The sequence below is a fragment of the Ricinus communis genome, chromosome 6, assembly GCF_019578655.1.
Source record: "Ricinus communis isolate WT05 ecotype wild-type chromosome 6, ASM1957865v1, whole genome shotgun sequence".
In the NCBI taxonomy this organism is placed as follows: domain Eukaryota; kingdom Viridiplantae; phylum Streptophyta; class Magnoliopsida; order Malpighiales; family Euphorbiaceae; genus Ricinus; species Ricinus communis.
In genome coordinates, this window is record NC_063261.1 from 2,441,660 (window position 1) to 2,466,274 (window position 24,615).

Here is a 24,615-nt window from a genome sequence, read left to right on the forward strand (position 1 = left end):
CCGACCACAGTAAGCCATATACATGTAGTGCCTAAAAAATTTTATTACAATTGTCAAGAATGAGAAGGGAGAGCTAATTCCCACTATAATGACTACATGGTGGATAATGTGTTTGATTATAGGAAGCTAAACATAGAAACAAATAAGAATCATTTTTTCCTTCCTTTTATTGATTATATTTTAGAGCATTTAATTGGATGTGGATTTTATTATTTTCTTGATGGTTTTTCATATTATTATCAGGTGTCCATTACTCTAGATAATCAAGAGAAAACAACATTCATATATCCCTTTGGAACTTTTACATTTAAAAGGATGCCATTTGGGCTTTGGAATGCACCTACAACATTTTAGAGATGTGTGCTTGCTATTATCTTCGCTATGTTAGAAGACTATATTGAGGTATTTATGATACTTTTCAGTTTTTGGCTCCTCATTTGATGCATGTCTTAGTAACTTGACTCAAGTGCTTGAAAGATACTTTGATTTGTAACTTAATTTTGAGTTTGAAAAAGAGTCATTTTATTGTTAAATACAGTATTGTGTTAGGATATGTGGTTTCTAGCAAAGATATTGAAGTTGATAAGCAAATATTGATTTGATTGCTAAATGCCACCACCTACTTCAATGGAAGGCATTAGATATTTTCTTGACCATGCAAAAAAATTGCCCATCCTTTTATTGAATTGCTAACTAAGGATGTGAACTTTATTTCTGATGCATGCCTTTCTGCTTTTAATACTCTTAAAAAAAAAAGAAGTTGACTAGTGCATATGTTATTATGTCACCTAATTGGTCTCTTTTCTTTGAAATCATGTGTGAGACATCTGACTATGCTATAGGAGTAGTTTTAGGACAAAAGATTGACAAAGCTTTGCATGTTATATATTATGCTAGTAAAAATCTTAATGATGCCCAAATAAATTACTCCATCGTAAAAAAAGAATTTATAGTTGTTGTGTTTTCATTAGATAAATTTAAATATTATTTGTTGGTCTAAAGTTATTGTGCATTCAAATTATTGCCGCCTTGGGATATATTTTAACTAAGCTAAATGTTAAACCATGGATTATTAGGTGGGTGCTCCTATTATAGGAGTTGATGTAGAAATCAAAGATAAAAAAAGGTAGTGAAAATGTGATTACTAACCATATTTCTAGGTTTATTTCTAATTTTGATAATCATGGTTCTAATAAGTGATTAATCAAATCTTTCTTATGAAGAATTATTTGTTATGAATTATGAGCCTTAGTGTGCTGATGTAGTTAATTACTTAGCTTGTGTTATTATAAAGCTTGGGTTAACTTGGCAAGAAAAGAAAAGATCTTTATCTGTTGGTAAGCATTATTATTAGGATGACCATATTTTTTTAAACATAATTCGGATTAAAAGATTCAAAGATGTGTTCCTAAAAATGAGCAACAAAGTAGTCTTAATTTTTGCCATGAACTACATTATTGAAGTCATTTTTTGAGTAAGAAGACGACCTACATGGTTCTCGAATCAGGTTCCTTTTGGCCTTTATTATTTAAAGATGCTTATTTGTTTTGTGCAAAATACGATAAATGCCAAAGAAGTGGAAACATTGGTAAAAGGAATAAAATGCCTCAAACTTTTTAATATTGCTATTGAATTATTTGATGTGTGGGGCACTGATTTTATAGAATCTTTTCAACTTCTCATTGTTATGAATATATTCTTGTTGTTGTTGATTATATGTCCAAATGGGTAGAAGTAGTTGCTACTGGAACTAATGATGTTAATGTAGTGAAAAGATTTGTGAAATATAATATGTTTAGCAGGTTTGGAACACCTAGAACAATAATTAGTGATGGAGGAACCCATTTATATAACAAAGCATTTATTGCTTTGCTGGAAAAAATTTAGAGTAACCCATAGAGTAGCAAACCCTTATCACCTATAAACATAAGGAAAAGTGGAGGTAAATAATAGGCAAATCAAGTTGGTGCTTGAAAAATCAATACGTCTATCAAGGAGAGATAGGTGGTAAAATTAAATAAATGCTCTTTGGGCATATTGCACGGCTTACAAGACACCCATTAGAATGAGTCCTTATAAGCTAGTGTATGGTAAAGCTTGCCATCTGCCAATTGAGTTGGAACATAAAGCTTATTGGGCTATTAGAGAACTAAATATAGACTTAACTAAAATGGGAGAGGAGAGCTTATTACATCTAAATGAGCTTGAAGAGATGCGTAGTGAGGCATATAAAAATGCTAAACTATATAAAGAAAACACCAATAGACAACATGACAGGAATCTCTTTGTAAGTCTTTTATTCCTGGAATGAAAGTTTTATTATTTAATTCATGTTTCAAACTTTTTCCAAGAAAGCTTAAATCGATATGGAATGCCCCTTTCAAAGTAGTAACTGTATTTCCCCATGATGTAGTGGAACTATGCAATACTAAGATGTAAGAACAGTTGAAAGTGAATAGTAATCAATTAGAGCCATATTATAAAGGAATGGATTATGGCTACTAAGTGCAGTGTATTGATACATTACCATTTTGAGCATATTCAGCAATGTCTAGCTATAAACAATAAACTTAGCATTTGTATATTTAAATTTTTAGTGCTTTTATTCTCTATTTTTTATTTTATTTTTAATTAAAAGTATTATTATTTTTATTTATAGGGACTTGCAAGAAAATCAAATGTCTTAGCACCTACGTGTATTCTCATGCGCGAAAATGCTTCATATGGTAACATTAAATTTTTGTTGCTTAATATTGTGCTTTAGTGGTTAGTTAATTCTTGAGTTATCATATGAATATTTATTTATGATATTATATGCTAAATAATTATTAATTATGTGACATATAATCGTAGAAATTTATTTAAAACTGGGATATGTGTTTCCTTATAGGATTAGGACAAGCAATTAAGAGAGAATTAGGAATTCTAATTAGTGAAGACTTAGTTTAACCATCTTCTTAATATATTAGGATTGAGGGAAACTCCTTATACATAGGTGCATACCCCCCTAAGAGCACTATTTGAAAAATTTTATCATTCCCTAGCTCTTAAGACATCATGAATTCTAGGCAAACAAGTATGAAGCAAAAGGTAAGTTCTTCTCCACCTCCATCATCACCACCTCGTCCTACACCACCATCAATGCCATATAGCTCACGAAGAGATTTTAGAAAATTTAGAAGGAGAGAACCTACACCCTTTCCCCCATCATTTCCTAAACTTTAGCGCCCAAGAAGGAGGCTTAGGATGGAACAAGACTTTAGGCTTGAAGAGCTTACTCCCTTTTATGCCTATCGAAGAGCTAAACCCCTGGAAAGGCCTTTCATTCTTGAGAAAATTATGGAAGTTGACCATTCTAAAAGAAGACATCAAAAGGGGTACCTCATTAATGAAACCTCTTTAGAGGAGGAAATTTTTTATGAACATAGTGAGTGATTATTGATGACTGAGCATTATAAGCCAGTGTCATGAGTAAGAAAGAAGAGTTGACCAAGTTTGTATCCTATTATAATAAGAAGTCCAAGAGACCATGTTATGATCAAACTCTAATCCAAGAGCTTGACCCGACATTGGACTCTTCGGATAGCCAAGAAGACAAGTCCTATTATAATTAGGATGATCTACATCTGTAGAGTTCTTTTCCTAATATGACAAGGAGACCTTTACACTTCAAATCTTCTATAAACTCATTCCATGACTCAAAGATAACACGAAGAACAGGAACAAGGAAAAAGGCAAGGATGTAGCCTCAAGTTCTCATGAGGAAAAACCAATCTAATGGTCCTATATGAAGCTCCATTTGACATCTACAGCCATGAAAAAGGTAATAGATTTCCTTGCCTAGCTACTAGAAAACAAATAGCATATGAATTCTTGGATATTCCTTGCTTGATAAAATTGGCTATTTTTGAGAGAATGATGATCCTTTTGAACATGATAGGTTGGAAAGATTTTGCTTTTAAAGTCCTTCCTTCTTATAGTGAGTTGAATTTGGAATTTCTCACTACTTTACAATACAATCCATCCAATGATAAGGAAATTCAAGTGGGATTGTTTGGGCATAACTATACAATAACATGTGAAACAATTGTTCAAGCTTTTGGATTGAAGAAAGGGGGGATTTTTTAACCATTCCAAGTTCAATATTGAGAAATTTTAGAAGAAATTAATTAAGGAAGATAAGCATGATGTAAATAATATCAAAATGCCATTTTTAATGATCATTGCTATTTGTTAATTCTCAAGTTTATGGGTGGTGGGATTTTTGGAAGAAAAAAATAAGCAAAGTAATAAAGTAATAGCTTAATTTCTTGTGGTGTTTGGATAATCACAAGTCAATTTCTTTGGTTTATTTTATCTTACAAAGTTTACTAAAGACTCCTACGGGACCAAGAATTATATTGGATTAGGATATATTGTGATTGGTTTAGCTTGCTACCTTTGTGGATTTGATCCAAGAAGTTCACCATTTGAAGAAATTCCCTCAACGGAAAATTTTGATGTCCATGCTTTAGTTAGATTAAGTTTGGTTCATAGCCTTGGAGGTCCTTTATACTTTATGGATAAGAGAGGATCTAGTGGCAAAAAAAAGTAGTAAAACGGTTAAGGAAGAGCTGATTAGAGAAGCTAGGGAGGAGGATTCTGATAATGAGGCAAGAAGAAGTCAAGAGTAGGATAGTCAACGTTAGCACCAAGTTTTGATACAACTACAATCAATGAATGCACCACTTGGACAACGACTTGACGCTTTTGATATTCGTTTGGCTAATATGCAGCCAAGCCAATGTTGAAAAGCTTACAAGCTTAATTGCTACTTCAAGTTGGTGGACTTTGATGCTCCTTCACCACCTCCATCACCTACTCATCATTGATATTAGATGCTTGTGTTAGGATTTTATTTTTATATCTTAGGACTTAGCTACATAATTATCTTAGAAATTTTATTTTATTTCTAGCTACCTTAATATTTCATTGTTTTCTAGTTATTTAGGAGTTTTCTTTTATGCTTTTTGTTATGTAATCATAAGTTTATGATTATGTTTAATTTTAAATAACTTAAGTATTATTTAATGTTGGATGGATGGTGATTGATTTTCATGGCAAACTTGCATTCCAAAATATCAAGAAAGTATTCTATATTTTTGTCCTCTATATTTTTAATATTCATATATGCCTATGACCTTGAGAAAAATGTCAAAAATAAGTGTGGGGAAGGCAATTAGAATAATTCTTTTATTTTAATTAATATGTCATATATTTAGCAACTTTTTATTAATTTTGTAAAATTTAAAATTTTCTACTCAGTCTTTTATTATTATTCTATTTAAAGAGTCAATAAAAAATGCTAATTGAGTCTCTGTGTGTGTGTGTGTAAACTCATGAGTTTATTTGCATTTATTGGTCAAGTATCCATTCTTTGCATATGGACATAATAAGTAGTTTGGTAAGATTTAGATTATTATCAGCACCCATTTTCTAGATCTAGCTATCGAGAAAATTACAAATAATCCAATGAGGACGATGAATATTTGAACAAAAAATTATTTTCTGAAATCAATTTGGACTAAATTGATAGAAATATTAAGTTTCAAGGGTGAAATTGTAGATTTTAAAAGTTTAGGGACTAAAGTGTAAAAAATATTTTTGCCCTATGAGGCACAGAGCCGGTCAGCTCTGTATAGAGCTAATTGGCTCTAAACTGTCTTGTATGGTCCCAAACCCAAAATCCAACATCATTTTTTGTTTTTTTATTTAAAACATCAAGATTAGTGAAAATACGTCGTCTAGAACCTTTTCTTGATAAATATTCAAATTTTAAATGATTTTTAATGATTCATTTAGTATTTATAGATAAAACACTTTAATAAGTTCAAAATTAATTATTTTAATTATAGGTATTATTAGAGGTTGAGAACATAAATCAAAAAGGCTTTCTAGGGCTTCCTATATTCTTCCTATAAAGATAAAGAGAATCCTTGAGCTTAGAGTTAGCAACTAATAGCAATTTTTGGGAACTGACATAGAGCAACAATAAGTGGTAGACAACATATCAACTTTTAAAAATCAAAACACAAACCCTAAATATTTTAAATTCCTATCCAATATTTAATTCAAACTCCTCATCATCACCTAAGACTCGAGGATCTGCACAATACGGTGACAACCTGAGGGTTTTAAATCACATCACATCATATCTCTACCCTTTTGCTGATATTCTTTTCGTGTTTTTTAATTATTTTAATTGTTACAAACATGTTAAGAATAACATGAATGTGTTTCTTGTATGCATGCTCTAAATTAGTTTTTTTTTATGAATGAATATGTTTATGCTTCATGTCCTAGGTTCTGAATATGATAACACCATGTTTCTAGGTTTCAGAATTTAATGATCATTTGAATAGTTTAATATGAAAGGTTTACTTCCGTTTGATGTTAGTTATGAATATTGGCATATGATTAGATTAAGTTTTGTATGATTTGCATGATTAGTTAGATTTCTATAAAGTTGCAATGTTTAAGTATTTGATTACTGTAAACTGACTTTTTATCTATTTTGATGCACTCATTTCTCAAATTTGGTTACTTTACATGTTATTTTCATGCTTTGTATATATATTAATATTTTTTTATATGTTTCTATGCATGTATATCGAGTTTAGGCGGTGGAGCACAAATCAAACCAGAATCGACCACTACATAAGTGTAGAGCTAATCGTCTCAATGCACAGTCGATCGTTTGTGCGTTGAGCTGACCATCTCTGTGATGTCACCCATCGGCAGTTTCCCAAATTTGTCTTGTTTCGTGATTTTCAAGCCCTATTATCCTTTTTTGTCATTTTTTAGACTTAGATTAGTCATTTTTTTAGTATATTAGTTGTAGGAAGGATTGTAATAATGTAGGTTATTTGCTTTCCTTATTTTTGCTTTTATTTTGGTGAATGAATGGCAAATAATTGATGCTTGATTGCAAATTAAAACTGATCACCTAGACATAGGCTAAGATTTGGCTTTGCATGTAAATTATAGTCCATTAGGTTAAACATTGGTAATTTAGGCCTAAATCAAAATTTATATAGACTTAGTGGGCTTTTGCCATGTTTAAAAGTAATTTATCAATCCACTTAGAATAGCATAACCGAATTGAGCTTTTGTATGCAAATGGTAGTCCACTTAGGTTAAGAATTTAAAAGCATAACTTATAATTGGGCTAGACTAAATGGGCTTCCTTATGCATAATTGAAGAGTAAACCTAGGCTAACAATGCAATTGGGGATTGAACCTAATTAAAATGGGCTAGGCTTAAGTGGACCACATATATTATAATAATTAATTGTAGAATTATAAATGCTGTGTATATAGGGAATAGTTCGTTAAACAATAAAATTAAAAATAGGAATACACAAATAAAAAAGTTGGCTTCCGAATCCATCTCTATATATAGCAAAGCTTTCTTATGGAATCTAGAAATGCCACTCAATTAATAAGAGTATCCTGGAAAATTATCCGGGTGGTGACTCCCTTTCTCCGCGCTATTCTCTATAACTAGTTAGTGTATTCTCAATTTGGTTGAAAAGTCTTACAATGTGTAGTTGCTAGAGACACTTGGTTGTGCACCCAAAACCGCTGCCATAATTATTATTTTCTTGTTATGAAATTAGAATGCCCAAGTTTAGTAAGATATGATATAGGTACATAAGAAGCTCTAAGTCTAATATAATATACTTTGCTAATTTTAGTTTCTTAGTAACTAGGGATCCTCATGATTATTGTTGATTTTCACGTCAAACAACAATTAAGATTATGAGTATGCAAAACATTTTGGTTATATATTATATTAAGTAACAAGTGCATTCATTACCCATAAATTATTTACATAAGAAAACATAACATCTCAAGAAAGAAAGTAATCCCAAGTATCAAAACAAAAAACTAAAGGGTGTAAAACAAAAACAAAAGAAAGAATAATAATAATAATAATAGCTTAAAAGCAAGTGATGTGATGTGAAAAATGCCTCTTGATCTCTTGTTATGAATAAAGGTTTGCCTTTTGAATAAGGTTATGATAATTTAGATTATGCATCATAGTTGTATCCTTTAGAGATGAGTTAGGCTATTTGTTGTAAAACAGGTGTGAAGGATTGGATGCTTGAATCTTTTACTAATAATGATTAAGTTTATACTTTTCAGAAATTTTTATGATTCAAGTTGTTCTTGGCTTAGCATGATCTTTTCATTAGTGAGATTCTTTTAAGTAATAGTTTGAAGCTAAGTATGATTTTTCTACATGATTTTTGCAAAAGTTAATTCTTAAGTTGCTATTTCTTTGAGGATAAGTAAAGGTTTAAGTGTGAGGGTATTTGATAGGTCCATATTATATATATAGTGGAAATATGTGATTTTTACTTTACTTTAGCTTAATTGTCCAATTTCAAATAATGGTAGCAAAGAGAAAAATACCTACAAATGGTTATAATAGGACATGTTACTGTCAAGATCTAAGATTTAGACGTGTGACGTAGCTATTTCACATGCCTAGTCGAAAATTACATGGCCCAATGATACAAATTAGTCTTTTATTATTTATGGATTATTATTAGTTAGTTATTTAAATAAGGATAATTAAGAGTTGTGATAAGATAACCTTTAGAAGTCTTATGCTTAAAGAATGACTTTACAAAAGGGATCTTTACAGATTTAGATGAGTACTAAAGACTAGACACGCTACTCTCTATTTAACATTTGTCCACCATTCTTATCTCTGCAAGTTTTTTCTTTTATTCTTTGTCACGACCCCACCCGTGGGCCCGTGACCGGCACTAAGGAATGGGTAGGCTTAAGGCCACCGAAACCCGTAGTAAGCCTGACACTCACTGATTTAAACAAATCTCATCTCAAATTAATATTATTAAAGCCACAATTTATCTTAATAGTTACACTTTACAAAATTACTTCGGTCTACCAGAAAAACTAGGAGAGACCCGAAGCTCAGAAAATTTACAACCGATACATCTACTATTACTACTGCGGAGAATCTAAGATTTACCAATTTATATACCAAATCAAATACATCACCCGATGAAGGAGTCAGTTCTTGAATAAGAGTCGCGGGAGAACTAACAAATACGAATCCGAAAAAACATAAATGGAGGTATGGGTCTAGAGTGAGTTAAAATCATATATCTAAAACAGTTTCAAACATTTCAATATCACATACATTTAATTTTAAAAATAATTAATAAATCACGCGAACCATACGTGTCATGTTAAGACATATGTGTCATGCCATGCTTAAACAAAAATTATTCCACATGCAACGGGACGGAGTACTTCAGTATAACCCTAATCCCAACTCTAACATCTCGATTTATTTCAACACTTATGTCTCAACTAACCTCAACTCTAACATCTCAAACCTCTCATTCCAACAGGACTGGCGCCCAGAGAGCAAAGCTCGACGAGGGACCTTACCTCCAGTCCGGTCACTTAACTCTCAGTCTTAGCCTTTCAGCTCTCTTATCCAATAAGACTGGCGCCCAGAGAGCATAGCTCGACCAGGGACCTTACCTCCAGTCTGGTCACTTAAATTTTCAAATAAGCCGGCGCCCAGAGAGCAATGCTCGACCAGGGACCTTTACTCCGGCAACCACAAATCACTAAGCCTAGAGAGCGATGCTCGACCAGGGCAGGTCCTAATCTTTCTTTCTCAAAATTTTTACCTCTTTACCCTTTTCCTATCTCTCTCATATTATATTGGACACTCATCCAACTCCTATGTTCTACTGCCGTCCCATCCTGAGTCATCATGCAATATTAAAATTGGTGATAAAGGAAAAACATATTTAAATAATACTTAAAAGCATCATGAAAATAATGATAATAATTAAATGAAAAATTAAAATTGCAAATGAACAATCACGGTAGCAAATCAAATTTTATGCATGACACGTGCATAAGCGATATATGACTTTAACTCACAGAATTGGGCGACCTCCTAGCTCTGCTCCGGTGCCTCGGTAGGAGCGAGCCGAACAGACAGATCATCTAATCACGGAAAACAATTTATCAAAACGATGCAACAATCGATCATTAATCCTAGGTCTAGACTCTAAGAATCTCGACTCAGAATTCACGAAAATTCGGCAGAACCTCCCCTACAATACGAACATTACCCCCCGTAAAAATGGGTCCAGGACCTGCCAGAAAAACACTCCAAATATCCAATAATTTAAACAACGGGAGTCGGGTCCCCAAACTTCACTATTTCCCGACTCCGCCACACAGCACAAAACACAAGGCAAGCAACTGACAGACAATTATTCATGACTCACAAATATCATCAAATACTCAATATAATCCAATAGACACAATTAAACCAAGAATTTCTAAAATTAACGGGCCAAAGAAATATTACCGAAATGCTCGATCGCTCGGTCGACTCGCCTCCAGCCGCCGGAGTCCGATCAACGATCCGAACACACCATCGGACTCAGCGGCCGATGGCGATCCGGCCCGATTTTCCGATCTGACACCCGACCATCCGGAGAAATTTGCGGACGATCTCGAACGTCGATTTGCAAACGAAACCCGATCGCCACAAAACCAGTGCCAATGCGAAGCTTGAGCAGAGGAGAGTCGGGATATGCCCTCCGATCGTCCATCCTCCGACGGATCTCGGAAAAATCCAAAAACGCCGGTACCGCCAACATTTTCTCCAGAACTCTCTCCTCCGGCCACCAAAGCCGGCCGCCAAAAGGAAGCTCTCCAAGGGGAGCCGATCGCCACCGAGATCGGTACGGAAGGCCGGCTGAAGCGGGCCTTCAAAAGCCGCCACACGCGCGATTCTTGCCGCCTCACGCTACCCTGGGAGCTGCTGCCCATCCGCCAGCTCCGTGCCCGGGCTCGCCACCGCTGCGTCCTCTCTCTCTCTTCCGGCCTCTCTCTCTCTCTCTCTCTCTACTTTCTCTCTCCCCGATTCCATTTCTTTCAATATCGACATTAGGCCCCGAACTTTTCCTTACTACAATTTGGTCCCTCAACTTCCTTAATTACTTACAATTTCATCCCGCAGAATTCCAATTTGACCCCCAAACTTCTTTTTAGCCTTTCAATTAAGCCCTTAACTATTTAATTTGGGCCAAATCCGAATTATTCAAAATACACAATTACAAAAATACCCCTGACCGACATATTTATTTATAAAAATACCAAGCTCACAAATTTCCATTAAAACCCCATAAAAATAACATTATACTTTCAATCCTTATTCCAAAATAAATTTCCAATTTAGTCCTAACACATAATTAAATTAAATAATCAATTTCCAACTCAAAATTTAATACTACTAATCAATTATAATACCAATTTTCTCAAAATTCTTTTATAAAAATATCCCTTACAATTTCTATCATAATTTTCCAATATATAATTTTATTTATATAAATATGCATTTGGAAAAATTTGAATAACCAAAATATAATCATTTCTCAAATAGTTTACTTGAATAAAAATAAAGCTAAAATTAACTTAAATAAAAACTCACTTAAATATATAAAAAAAAATTCCGGGTGTTACATTCTCCCCCCCTTAAAAAAAATTCGCCCTCGAATTTTAAAAGAAAAGGGGCTTCACTTACGACTGAACTAATTAGGAACCTCTCATCTCCAACCCGGCTTCTCGGGAACTTTCCTCGGCAGAAACTAAACTAAACCACAAGACTCATCGATAAAACCCTTAAATAAAACTGGCGAACCTGAAAATCCGCAATCCTCACTTACTACTCCTCGGAAACCAAATCTTCACTTGCTTCCACACATTGAGGATCCAACACGAGCAAAGATCGAAAATACACTTCCTCAACTCAGACTTATAACTGGATTTGACCTCAGAGAACATTACTAATACTTGGCGGCAAGTCCAACTTACATGCCACCTCACCAACCTGCCGACAAAACCAAGGGTTTCCACACAAGAAGGGCCAATTCTGATCCTGCCAAAATTCCACTCACCAAATTTCCTTCTTAATGACGTGCCCCTTGCACGTACAGAAAAATCCTTAACATCTACATCACATCATCCTCGACATAACATCCATCTGATCGCATCAACCGATATAAATCATGCCATCCTGACACAAGATTCCTCCTTGACTGAAATCCAGAAGCCTCCTTTATAATCTAACATGGGGCCTACAGCTCCACATACTCACTCTCTCCACAACTCAACTCGTCATCCAGAGAATTCTCAAGCTAACACTATTTACTTTGAAAAAATTTACTTATTTATTTACTTTATAATCATCACTGATAAAAACTTTATTATCTTGAAAAACACTTTTACAAAATCGTAAAATCTCTAGCTATTTTTCTTTATATAAAATTCTACAATATCGCGCGCCAGGGTGATGATGCCCCCTATCACCAAGGGTTGCAATGCACGATGTATGATGCATGTCCTAAAATGAATTTATGCATGCCTAACAGTGAAATGCCATAATGCATTCTTACGGGACTGGGCGCAACATTGTATTTTAAAAACACTTGTTCTACTTAGAAAAATAAATAATGTTCGCTTAAGTTTCTCTGGATTCTGAGCATCCGAAAACACTCCTGCCACCTTTCTTAAGCTTCTTACAACCACAAAACTCAACCATAATAGCTGACATCCGCTCGACTCCCCAGGCACTAACTTCGGCGCTACTCAATAAGGCGATGCCTGATGCGATGACGAGGCAGTCCATGACACGACTGCAACCATGCTCTACACTAAAACTGACTGCGGTGCCCACCATCGAAACAACAATCAAAGCTTCTAAAGGCGGACTGCACTAATCACTTGAAGAAACAGCACGAGTCTACCACGCTTCGAATCTTCCCGTCCCTACAAAGCTCATTCTCAGCACAGCACCAAAGACAAGCTCACAAGAAAGGAAAGACTGACTCTCTAACAGTGAAGGCTGAGACACTTGAGTCAATGAAAACAACAAGACAAACTTGATCCTAACTCCGCAGTACCAAGAAAAATCTTAACTTAGGTCGAAGGAAATCTAAACCTAAGCTCTGATACCAACTTTGTCACGACCCCACCCGTGGGTCCGTGACCGGCACTAGGGAATGGGTAGGCTTAAGGCCACCGAAACCCGTAGTAAGCCTGACACTCACTGATTTAAACAAATCTCATCTCAAATTAATATTATTAAAGCCACAATTTATCTTAATAGTTACACTTTACAAAATTACTTCGGTCTACCAGAAAAACTAGGCGAGACCCGAAGCTCAGAAAATTTACAACCGATACATCTACTATTACTACTGCGGAGAATCTAAGATTTACCAATTTACATACCAAATCAAATACATCACCCGATGATGAAGGAGTCGGGTTACTGAATAAGAGTCGCGGGAGAACTAACAGTCACGAATCTGAAAAAAACATAAATGGAGACTGTCAGTCTCGAGAGTGAGTTAAAATCATATATCTAAAACAGTTTCAAACATTTCAATATCACATACATTTAATTTTAAAAATAATTAATAAATCACGCGAACCATACGTGTCATGTTAAGACATATGTGTCATGCCATGCTTAAACAAAAATTATTCCACATGCAACGGGACGGAGTACTTCAGTATAACCCTAATCCCAACTCTAACATCTCGATTTATTTCAACACTTATGTCTCAACTAACCTCAACTCTAACATCTCAAACCTCTCATTCCAATAGGACTGGCGCCCAGAGAGCAAAGCTCGACCAGGGACCTTACCTCCAGTCCGGTCACTTAACTCTCAGTCTTAGCCTTTCGGCTCTCTTATCCAATAAGACTGGCGCCCAGAGAGCATAGCTCGACCAGGGACCTTACCTCCAGTCTGGTCACTTAAATTTCCAAATAAGCCGGCGCCCAGAGAGCAATGCTCGACCAGGGACCTTTACTCCGGCAACCACAAATCACTAAGCCCAGAGAGCGATGCTCGACCAGAGCAGGTCCTAATCTTTCTTTCTCAAAATTTTTACCTCTTTACCCTTTTCCTATCTCTCTCATATTATATTGGACACTCATCCAACTCCTATGTTCTACTGCCGTCCCATCCTGAGTCATCATGCAATATTAAAATTGGTGATAAAGGAAAAATATATTTAAATAATACTTAAAAGCATCATGAAAATAATGATAATAATTAAATGAAAAATTAAAATTGCAAATGAACAATCACGGTAGCAAATCAAATTTTATGCATGACACGTGCATAAGCGATATATGACTTTAACTCACAGAATTGGGCGACCTCCTAGCTCTGCTCCGGTGCCTCGGTAGGAGCGAGCCGAACAGACAGACCATCTAATCACGGAAAATAATTTATCAAAACGATGCAACAAACGATCATTAATCCTAGGTCTAGACTCCTAGGACTGACTGTCTAAGAATCTCGACTCAGGAACTACCGAAAATTCGGCAGAAGCTCCCCTACAACACGAACATTACCCCCCGTAAAAACGGGTCCAGGACCTGCCAGAAAAACACTCCAAATATCCAACAATTTAAACAACGGGAGTCGGGTCCCCAAACTTCACTATTTTCCGACTCCGCCACACAGCACAAAACACAAGGCAGGCAACTGACAGACAATTATTCATGACTCACAAATATCATCAAATACTCAATATAATCCAATAGACACAATTAAACCAAGAATTTCTAAAATTAACGGTCCAAAGAAATATTACCGAAACGCTCGATCGCTCGGTCGACTCGCCTCCAGCCGCCGGAGTCCGATCAACGATCCGAACACACCATCGGACTCACAACGACGCGCTGATGACGATCCCGGCTTCCGATTTTCCAATCTGACACCCGACCATCCGGAGAAATTTACGGACGATCTCGACCGTCGATTTGCAAACGAAACCCGATCGCCACAAAACCGGTGCCAATGCGAAGCTTGAGCAGAGGAGAGTCGGGATATGCCCTCCGATCGTCCATCCTCCGACGGATCTCGCCGGAAAAACCCAAAAAACGCCGGCTGCCAGCATTTTCTCCAGAACTCTCTCCTCCGGCCACCAAAACCGACGCCGCTGCCGCCAAAAGGAAGCTCTCTCCAAGGGGAGCTGATCGCCACCGAGATCGTACGAACGGCCAAAGCCGCGCCACAGCGCGATTCCGCCGCCTCACGCTCTTGGGCCTGCGCTCGCCGCGGCCTCGCGCCCGGAGCTCACCAAGCGCTGCGGCCCTCTCTCTCTCTTCCCGGCGCTGCACTCTCTCTCTACTTTCTCTCTCCCCGATTCCATTTCTTTCAATATCGACATTAGGCCCCCGAACTTTTCCTTACTACAATTTGGTCCCTCAACTTCCTTAATTACTTACAATTTCATCCCGCAGAATTCCAATTTGACCCCCAAACTTCTTTTTAGCCTTTCAATTAAGCCCCTAACTATTTAATTTGGGCCAAATCCGAATTATTCAAAATACACAATTACAAAAATACCCCCACCGAGCATATTTATTTACAAAAATACCAAGCTCACAAATTTCCATTAAAACCCCATAAAAATAACATTATACTTTCAATCCTTATTCCAAAATAAATTTTCAATTTAGTCCTAACACATAATTAAATTAAATAATCAATTTCCAACTCAAAATTTAATACTACTAATCAATTATAATACCAATTTTCTCAAAATTCTTTTATAAAAACATCCCTTACAATTTCTATCATAATTTTCCAATATATAATTTTATTTATATAAATATGCATTTGGAAAAATTTGAATAACCAAAATATAATCATTTCTCAAATAGTTTACTTGAATAAAAATAAAGCTAAAATTAACTTAAATAAAAACTCACTATTAAATATATAAAAAAAAAATTCCGGGTGTTACATTCTTCATCACAAACATTTAGTTTTAAGGTTTTTGTTAATCTTTTAAGATCAAAAATGTTTTTAGAGAGTGAAGAGTTAGAATCAATCATCCTCCTACCTTCAAGAAATTTTGGACCTAAAGGGAGCTTTTATTTTTAATATGATTTTCATGTTTAACTATTTAATTACTAATGACCATGGGATTAAATATGTTAGGAAATTTTATTTAGTATTTAGTTTAGCCTATTTACTTTGTATAAACCTTGCTTTCTTTGTATTTAGTGAATGATTACTTTGTCAATATATATTTATTAGTTTCAATTTTTATTATGGTTTACACATCATATTAATTTAGTAATAATAATTGTTATGAAAATATGTAGGTTGAATGTATTAGAGACACATCTTTGCTTCAATCTATATTAATATAAGAAATTTTAGTTACATCATTACCTTGAGTGATTAAAGGAAATAAACATCACCATCTCATTCATTAGATTTGTGTTTAGTGTTAAAATAAGGGAGTACTAAGTAATTAGCTAGACTAGATACTATTTTATTATATAGATTTCTTAAATCATCCCATTTGCATATTTACTTATTAATTAATTTATTTATTTTATAGATATTCAATTCTCTCAAAATATCTTTTTAGAGTGTTTAAATTTACTTGTAGTTGTTTTATATTAATAATTAGTTTTTTTTTATAATAAGTGGCTATATATTTCTTAAGACATCTACCTCGAAGTGTTTTATTGCTTTTACTATAATAACGGTTCGTGCAATTACATGTACTAAATTTGTCACATCATTAGTCAGTTCAAAAATTCCTCCCTTTTATGCTTTTATATATACTAGTTGTTTTGTCCACGTGCGCTACACGTGAATGTTAATAATTAAACTTGTATATATTATTTTTTGATGTAATTTTTATATGTATTAATTTAAATATAATAAAAATTTTATATAACTCATCATTATAAAATATTTTCTGTTTTAATTAATAATGAATATTAAATAAAAAGATAAAAGAGTTAATGAAGAAAATACATCTACTTGAAATTATTATTTAGTTGATATGTTCATAAATTATGTTAATAATTTTAAAAATAAAATAGAAAAATATGATAAAAACACGATGAAATAAATATTTTTTCACATAATATATTATTTTTAACTATAATAATACGTCATTTATTTCTAAATTACCTATTCAAGTTATTTTTAGTAATTATTTTATATTTTCTTATTTTATCTATTTTGAAATTTTTAAATAATTAATTAAAATATAAGATATATAATTCAAATAAAATTTTATATCTCAAGTATTTAGCTAAACTTTTCTTGATTAATCACGTCTTATATCCTAAGGATACATTGAATTGCCTCTTATGATACTCTATAGACCAAGTTAATATTTAATTGCTTAAATAAAACAAAATTCATTCACATGATAAAATTATGATACAAATATCGTCAAATATTAAAACAGTCTCTAAGAATGCAATATATTTTTTATTTGATATTTCTATAAGTTAATTTAGTAAAGCTTTAATAGAATTAGAGGTTTATTAAAAGTTTTTTATATAGTATTATATATTTTATATTTATTTGGTGAATATAACTCATTCAATTAAAATATTCTTTTAAATGTATGAATTATTATACATTTATAATTTAAACTACCATAATTTTTTTATATACTATAAATACCACACTTATAGTATAGTATAGATTTCTATACAAAAGTCTAAGGATTATTTTCTATATAGATTTTTATAATTCTTTTCTTTATTTTTTTTAGTTTTTTAAATGAATTTAATAATTTATTATATATAAATGTTAGATTTGTATTTTAATATATTTTTCATATTATTTGGTAATTATTCTTTGTAGAATTTTTGTTGAGATTTCTCTATCCCTTCAAGATGAGCAATGTCAAATAGCCCGATCTTTTCAGAGAAACTTGGACCCGAAAGGACTGGACCCATTTAAACAAAGTTATAATTCCAGCTCCGACCAGGGTAGACAACACCTGAGTTAAGTTAACACTATGCAACCGAACTGATCATGGGCCTGAACACCCCTATTGGGCGACAAAGTGGACCTTTACCCGAAGCAGTAGAAAATTTTGGGCGGGATGGGTATTGTAATTCTTTCTACTTCTCGGGGTATAATGACGGTAGTAGCGGCTAAAGGAAAAAGCGAGTCCTAGAATAAAAAATCACATACTGCCAAAAAAAATCAATAACGAGAATGTCATCTTTAGTTTTTTTTAGTTTTTAATCTTTTTATCAAATTTAGTGGTCTATTATGTATAAAATATAATTTTTTATTTAATAAAAAATTTTTATAATTATATTAAAAATTCTAATGGAGCCGGACTTTTATAGTTAGGCTTATACTTGATGATTCTATTAATAAATTCGATTAACAAATGACCAAATTAACCAGATTATACAATCAATATGACCCTTTCAATAAATTTGTATGTCCTCTCATTTTCGCACTTTTATATATACTCGTTATATTTCAATAATAAAAAAATGACACTTTTAGTATTACATAATAATGTAGATTTCATCTAAATATTTAGTACAACTATTTAATTTATAATCAAAGACTTTTTAATATTAAAAACAATTATAAAATCTTAAATTACAAGGTTCATTATTGACCACAATCTTTTAGATGATCAACTTATATATTTGACATTATCTTTAATACTTTAGACATAAATTTTATAAACTATTATTTATTTTTTATGAGTTTATCCAAACTCATTACCTTTAATCTTTTAATTCTTTTTCTATGTAATTTTTGTTCTTTATCTATCATTTTTTATATATTCATTTGATTTTATTGTTGACTTTTTATTTACTATTTTATATAGTGATTTAAATAATCAACTAATAAGATAAGTTTTAGTGGTTGTAGATTCAGTTAAATGAAAAATGTCTTGAGTGAAAAGATGATTTATTTGGCATTTTTACTTTTGAGAAAAAAAGAATCTAAATATTTTTAATATTGTTTATTAATATTAGTTAGAATTCATTAATTTATGATGAGACCCATAAACCATTAGACCTCTAATAATTTATAATTTATACTATAAATACTCAAAAGGCTATAACCTTTAGTTTTTGTCTACTAGGTTAATGAAGCAAATATATTATTTTTTCTTTCATATATAATTTATGAGTGGAAGCCCATAAATCATGTAAGTTTCATATGTGTATATGTTTTTTTTTTACCATTAGATTTATGGAATCAGTTATAGAAAACACTCAAATTTGATCAATGTGATGATGTAATAAATTAATTTAAGTTATATACACAAATCTAACTTATAGATAGGAATTTTTTTTCTCAAAAAAATCTTGTAGATTTAAATTTATAGAATGCTTCATAGGTATGTTATTCAAAAATCACTTTCTATTAGTTTTATGCATATGAAAATAAAAATACTTTTTTCATATAAAAATCTCTTTTATTTTGGAAATAATATAAAAATAAAGTTAAAAGTCATATTTTATTACGACTGCATATTTAGTTGTTCTAGAGTTAATATTTTTGTATGAAATTCTTAATTTTTTTTACATAAAATTTAAATTAAATGTTATTTCTAATTAATTGTAAATAGTATATTATATATATGAGATTTTTTAATATAAATTATTATTTAATATATTTTAAAAGAATCTAATTATTACTTGTCCAAACTCCATTTATTGATAATGATGAAATTGAAATAGTAATATAATGATTTGCTACTTCAAAAGCATTAACAACTTGTTCATTCCTATGTATCTAAAACTCTCTGTTGATATAGATTTTTGTTTCTCTTTTGAATCATTAATTTTTAATTTTTTATTAGTAGATTTTTTATTTTTTTGTTTATGATATTTTAGTGTCATATCTGCATATAGATTTTATTTTTATACTATTACTATATACTATTATTTTCTATTAATCATATTAGATTAGTATTAAACCACATTCATATTAGATATGATATTAATCCTAATAAAAATATGTTTCATTATTATTATCTTAATTGTTATTGACTTTTAAAAATCATCTAATGTTAAAATACTAATAGAGTTGAATTTCCAGAGTTAAACTTATCTAATGATCTAGTTAACACAATTAATTAACTAAACAATCAATAAGATCATTTTAGTAAATCTGCCCGTCCTCTCTTCATCGCACATTTACATATGTTATGATGATTATGAATTATAGATAAAGAGTAAAGCTTGGCTCTATTACAAAGTCAAATAAATTCTCTATTTTATATTTAAAAAAGGTACATTAAAGCATTATTTTATTATGTGACTCTTTAAAATAAAGAGTTTTGATATATATAGAGAGTGTATTGGAAATACACTACACTATATTTATTTTGAAAATATAACTATCTAATTAAATTCTAGTTTTATCATAAAAGAACTGAAAATGTTAGTTAATAGTGTAAAAATCTATTTTTTATATAAATAAAATTTTCAAAAAAGCTTTTCAAGTATCAATATACAAAATTACGAAAAATATTTTTTTCTTTAAAAAATGTATGTGTTTTCCTTTTACCCTTTTTCTCAAAATTAATTTATAATTTGTTTTACAATTTGGTCCCATGTATTTTTTAATTTCCACCAGTGTAGTATTTTATCTAATTTTTATTGCTAATTTTTATTTTCTATATATACATTTAATTAAATAGCATAAAGCTTATATCTACAAATTTGTGTATTCATCTTCCAATCTAATTGAAAGTTTTCAGCATATGTATTGATATTGGCGCTAATAATTATTTCAATTTCAATTTTAATTTTTATTGTTAGTTACTCAGTCGCCATAATTAACTTGTGACAAAGTTAAATATTTTCCAATTATATATCTCTTGATTTTTTTCTATTTATTATCTGTGATTTCTATTTACATTCCTAATAATTTTAGATTAATATCTGCATATCAATTAAACTTTATTATAGATTCATTAACTTAGGATAGCTATTTTTTATTATGTACTGAATGGCTTCTTATTTTAAGTATAACTGCATTAAGTGTAGTAAGAATATATGAAATTCTAAATAAGCACTTTTTTAGAGTGAGGGAAGCCCAAACAAAATAATGAATACAATTAATATATTTGAGTTTATAATAGACAGTATTGTCATGATCTATAGTCAGTGTTGCAACTTGCAACCATAGCGCAGAGAGATATATTTCTTCTTCATGGCTTCCAAGTAGAAGTTTCTAGCTCTATCACTAGGAACTAGCTATATATATTGCTTGAATTTGGAAAGAGATAGCTAAGGCAATGACTGAAATATAAAAATCAACAACTGTAAAAGCATAATCAATGGCAACAAACTAATTTGGATTGGTAAAGTTGGTAAGGAAGGATGCTTTTTTTTCTTTCTTTAACTAGTTCAACAATATATGGAAATAAAATCCTGAATATGGAAAGGCTAATGCGAGAAAAACCAAGTTCTAATACATGTAAGAAATATCTGGGAATAAAAGGTTAAAAATCGAGTCTCTATATGAAGAAATGCGTATAAAAGAGTTATTCTTGTTGATGGTTTAGAATCTGAAAAATATTATCAAATTTGATTTATATATGCTCTTTTATTCGTCAAACTAATCAATATCTAACACATAATAAATCATGTAATGGGTTAGAGATTTTTTAAAATTCTATATCCTTAACTGAGAATACTTTACTACAGTATTATTCCATAATGCTTTTTAACTCGTGCCTTGCTCCTAACTTTCTCTCTGTCTCTCTCTCTCTCCTCTTATAAATATGCACTCTTACAATCCAAAATTCACATCCCATTCTTGTTTTTATCACCTTTGTTGCTTCTAAACTTTCAATATGGAAGCTCATAGTTTCTCCAGCAGGATTACCATCGACTCCCTATCATCTCAAATACCAAAAGTGTTGAATTCCCAGTCTTCATCATCCTCATCAAGATCCTCCAAACCCACTAACACCACCCAGGTTTTCAATTTTCTTGATGATTTTTCTCTTGTAGAGACTGCTTTATCATCCTACTACTATCTTGTAGACACACCATCACCTTTCTTATCCATGTCCTCCTCATCCATATATGATCTTTCTTTACAAGATGAATCTGACGAAAAGGTTGCCATGGATGCAAACGATGAGCTTGTCAAGCCTTCATCTCTAAAAAGTGGAAGGGTGGCCGTGGGGAAAGGTTTGGAACCATTGAAGGATTCAACAGGAAGGTTGTATCCTCCACCGATTACTTGCTTGAAACTGTTCAAGACTGGCAAGCCCTATACTTACCTTACTTTTAAAGAGGATGATGGTAGCTTTGTTTTTGAAAATATCAAGATCCCTAATCGAGATATCTTACATGCTTCCAGAGCAGAAGGGCGGCTGAAGCTCTACTTTGATACTTCAGCGGATGAGTTTTAGGAAATGGATGAGGATGAATGAGAAAGTATCGGAGAAAAATAAATTAGCTTTTCGTGTCTTCATAGTTTAAGTTCAAGAAATTTATGGTGTTTTCTTGAGCAAATCTTGTTTGTTTGTTTCTGTTTTTTTTGTGTGTGTGTGTGGCTGCCAGCGTGTCTTGAGTGACTTTGCTTCTGTTTGTTTATCATGCAATGAAGTTGATTCCAAGAAACAATGGCAATCTTTGAATTCTCTTTCTTTTATTTTTTGGTTTTGAAATTATTTCTTCATAATTTTATGTCTCAATGTTATCATGTGATAAGAGAAGATTGGAGGATAGGACTAAGAAATAAGATAAAATAATAACTTCTACTATTATGTACATTTTTTTAAAAAAAAATTTCCTTCATCATGCAACTATTATACATACTGATAATAGCAAAGGGAGAATACATTACCTCTTCAATCTTCAATTTAAAATGTCAATTACGATGATTTTCTTTCACTAACCCACTTCATTGATGTTCTATGGACAAGATTAAGAATAAGGTTAAAAATATTAATGGCATGTCTTAGAAAATTAAGAAAAACATATTATATATATAAATATATCAAGCATAGTTTTTTTAAATTTAGTATGCATGTGAATCAGTTAAGTTAGTTTATAATTCCAAAAAATTAAACTATCAAATAACTAATCAAATTGGAATCTTATTAATGATGCTTAAATAAGTAGTTCGGCATAATATTATTAATCATATATGTAAAATTTTCATAAGAAAATTCATGATGATTAACCCATCCATGCCAGATTGACTAATCCATTTTTAACCAACTAATTTTTGCAGTCCTTGTTAACATTTAGTTTGTCAGTGATTTTCTAGATTTGATAGCCCTTTTTAGGTTATATGAGTACAAAACAATCATCTATTTTGCCAACAAAGATGAGTCATTTTCTATCAAAATGACAAGAGAGAACTAAAATATAGTTAGCTAGACTTCAGAATTATCAAAGAAGCACGTATTAATTGCAATATAGTTTTTATGGCAAGTATAATCTGCGACCTAACAACGCATAGATACTTCCTAATTAAGCTTTTGACAGGGGTAACATATATGTCATATAACCTTAACAATATGGCACTTAAAATCACACCTTCCCGGTGAAGAAAACACCAAATATGTAACCCACTTGTACATTTTTGCATGCCACCCTAGGCCAAGGGTTGACAGTAGGGCTAAGACTTTTCCTTTCGTTTCATTAGGGAATTGACCAACAATTATTAAGAGTTGTATGATAGCACTGGTATAAAGTAGACATAGCATGCTCCGGATCAATTTTAACTTGAAATTTTTTTACCTAAATTCTGTGTATGTCCCCCTTATAAACCAAATTCATAAATGATCGATACATATTGATTAGTTTTAAATAATGAATTATTTGTTAATTATCTAATATCAAAGTGTAAAACATTCATACATATATGTCACTCTCCTATTAATTACAGTATACATATATAATTTAGATAAAAAAATTCTCTATAATTTTAAGTACGTAATTTAGTTGTTGATGTAATATATTTATATAGTAAAAAAAAATTATATCAAGTAAAAATAATATCACATTAATATTATCAAGAAAAAGTATGTTATATTAATAAATAATTGTTTTATGTCAATAATTAAATGTCACATTAATAAAAAAATAATTCTCATACACTTTCTTTTAGCCTTTGTTTTTTCAAGTTTCTCTTCAAAAAATATAGTTTTCTCTAAATGTACGTAAATGTCATGATGCACTAATATTACATGTTAAAATTCATGATAAATCTTTGTAAATCCTTTCTTTAGACTGTTAATTAACTAGTAATTAACTGTTTAATTAGGTCATAAAAAATTGATGTAGGATATTTTTTTGCTTATGTTCGAATAATCTTCGACTCTTTTGAATATATATTTTGATAAAGATTAAACTGTTTAATGAATATACTTTTTATAGCAAGATTACTTTAAACTAAATATTCCACCATTTTATTATGAGCAAAAATCTGTATACTCCATCCATTTATATTTATATTCATTTTTAATGTCTATTGAAGGTGCATGATAAAAATGTTCTTAATTTAAAATGTATATTTTCTAAATAATTATTATCTAAATATATAAGCCTACCATGGAAAGAAATTCTTTTTCATTTTTGTTATTTATTGAAACACTAGGATGATATCTAATTGAGAATGATTTTACAAGAGTAATATTATATACTCCATTATAATTATGTAATACTATTATAAAATTATTCATAATGTTTTGACGTTATTTTTTTAA

The 24,615-nt window shown here is 31.5% G+C and overlaps 1 protein-coding gene across 1 annotated transcript; it reads left to right on the forward strand.

The window, feature by feature from the left end:
• Nucleotides 1–21,505: 21,505 nt before the first annotated feature.
• On the forward strand, nucleotides 21,506–22,550 carry LOC112534278. Its single transcript, XM_025156765.2, has one exon. The coding sequence runs from the start codon at nucleotides 21,742–21,744 to the stop codon at nucleotides 22,306–22,308; it is 567 nt and encodes a 188-aa protein (XP_025012533.1). The 5' UTR covers nucleotides 21,506–21,741; the 3' UTR covers nucleotides 22,309–22,550.
• Nucleotides 22,551–24,615: the final 2,065 nt, after the last annotated feature.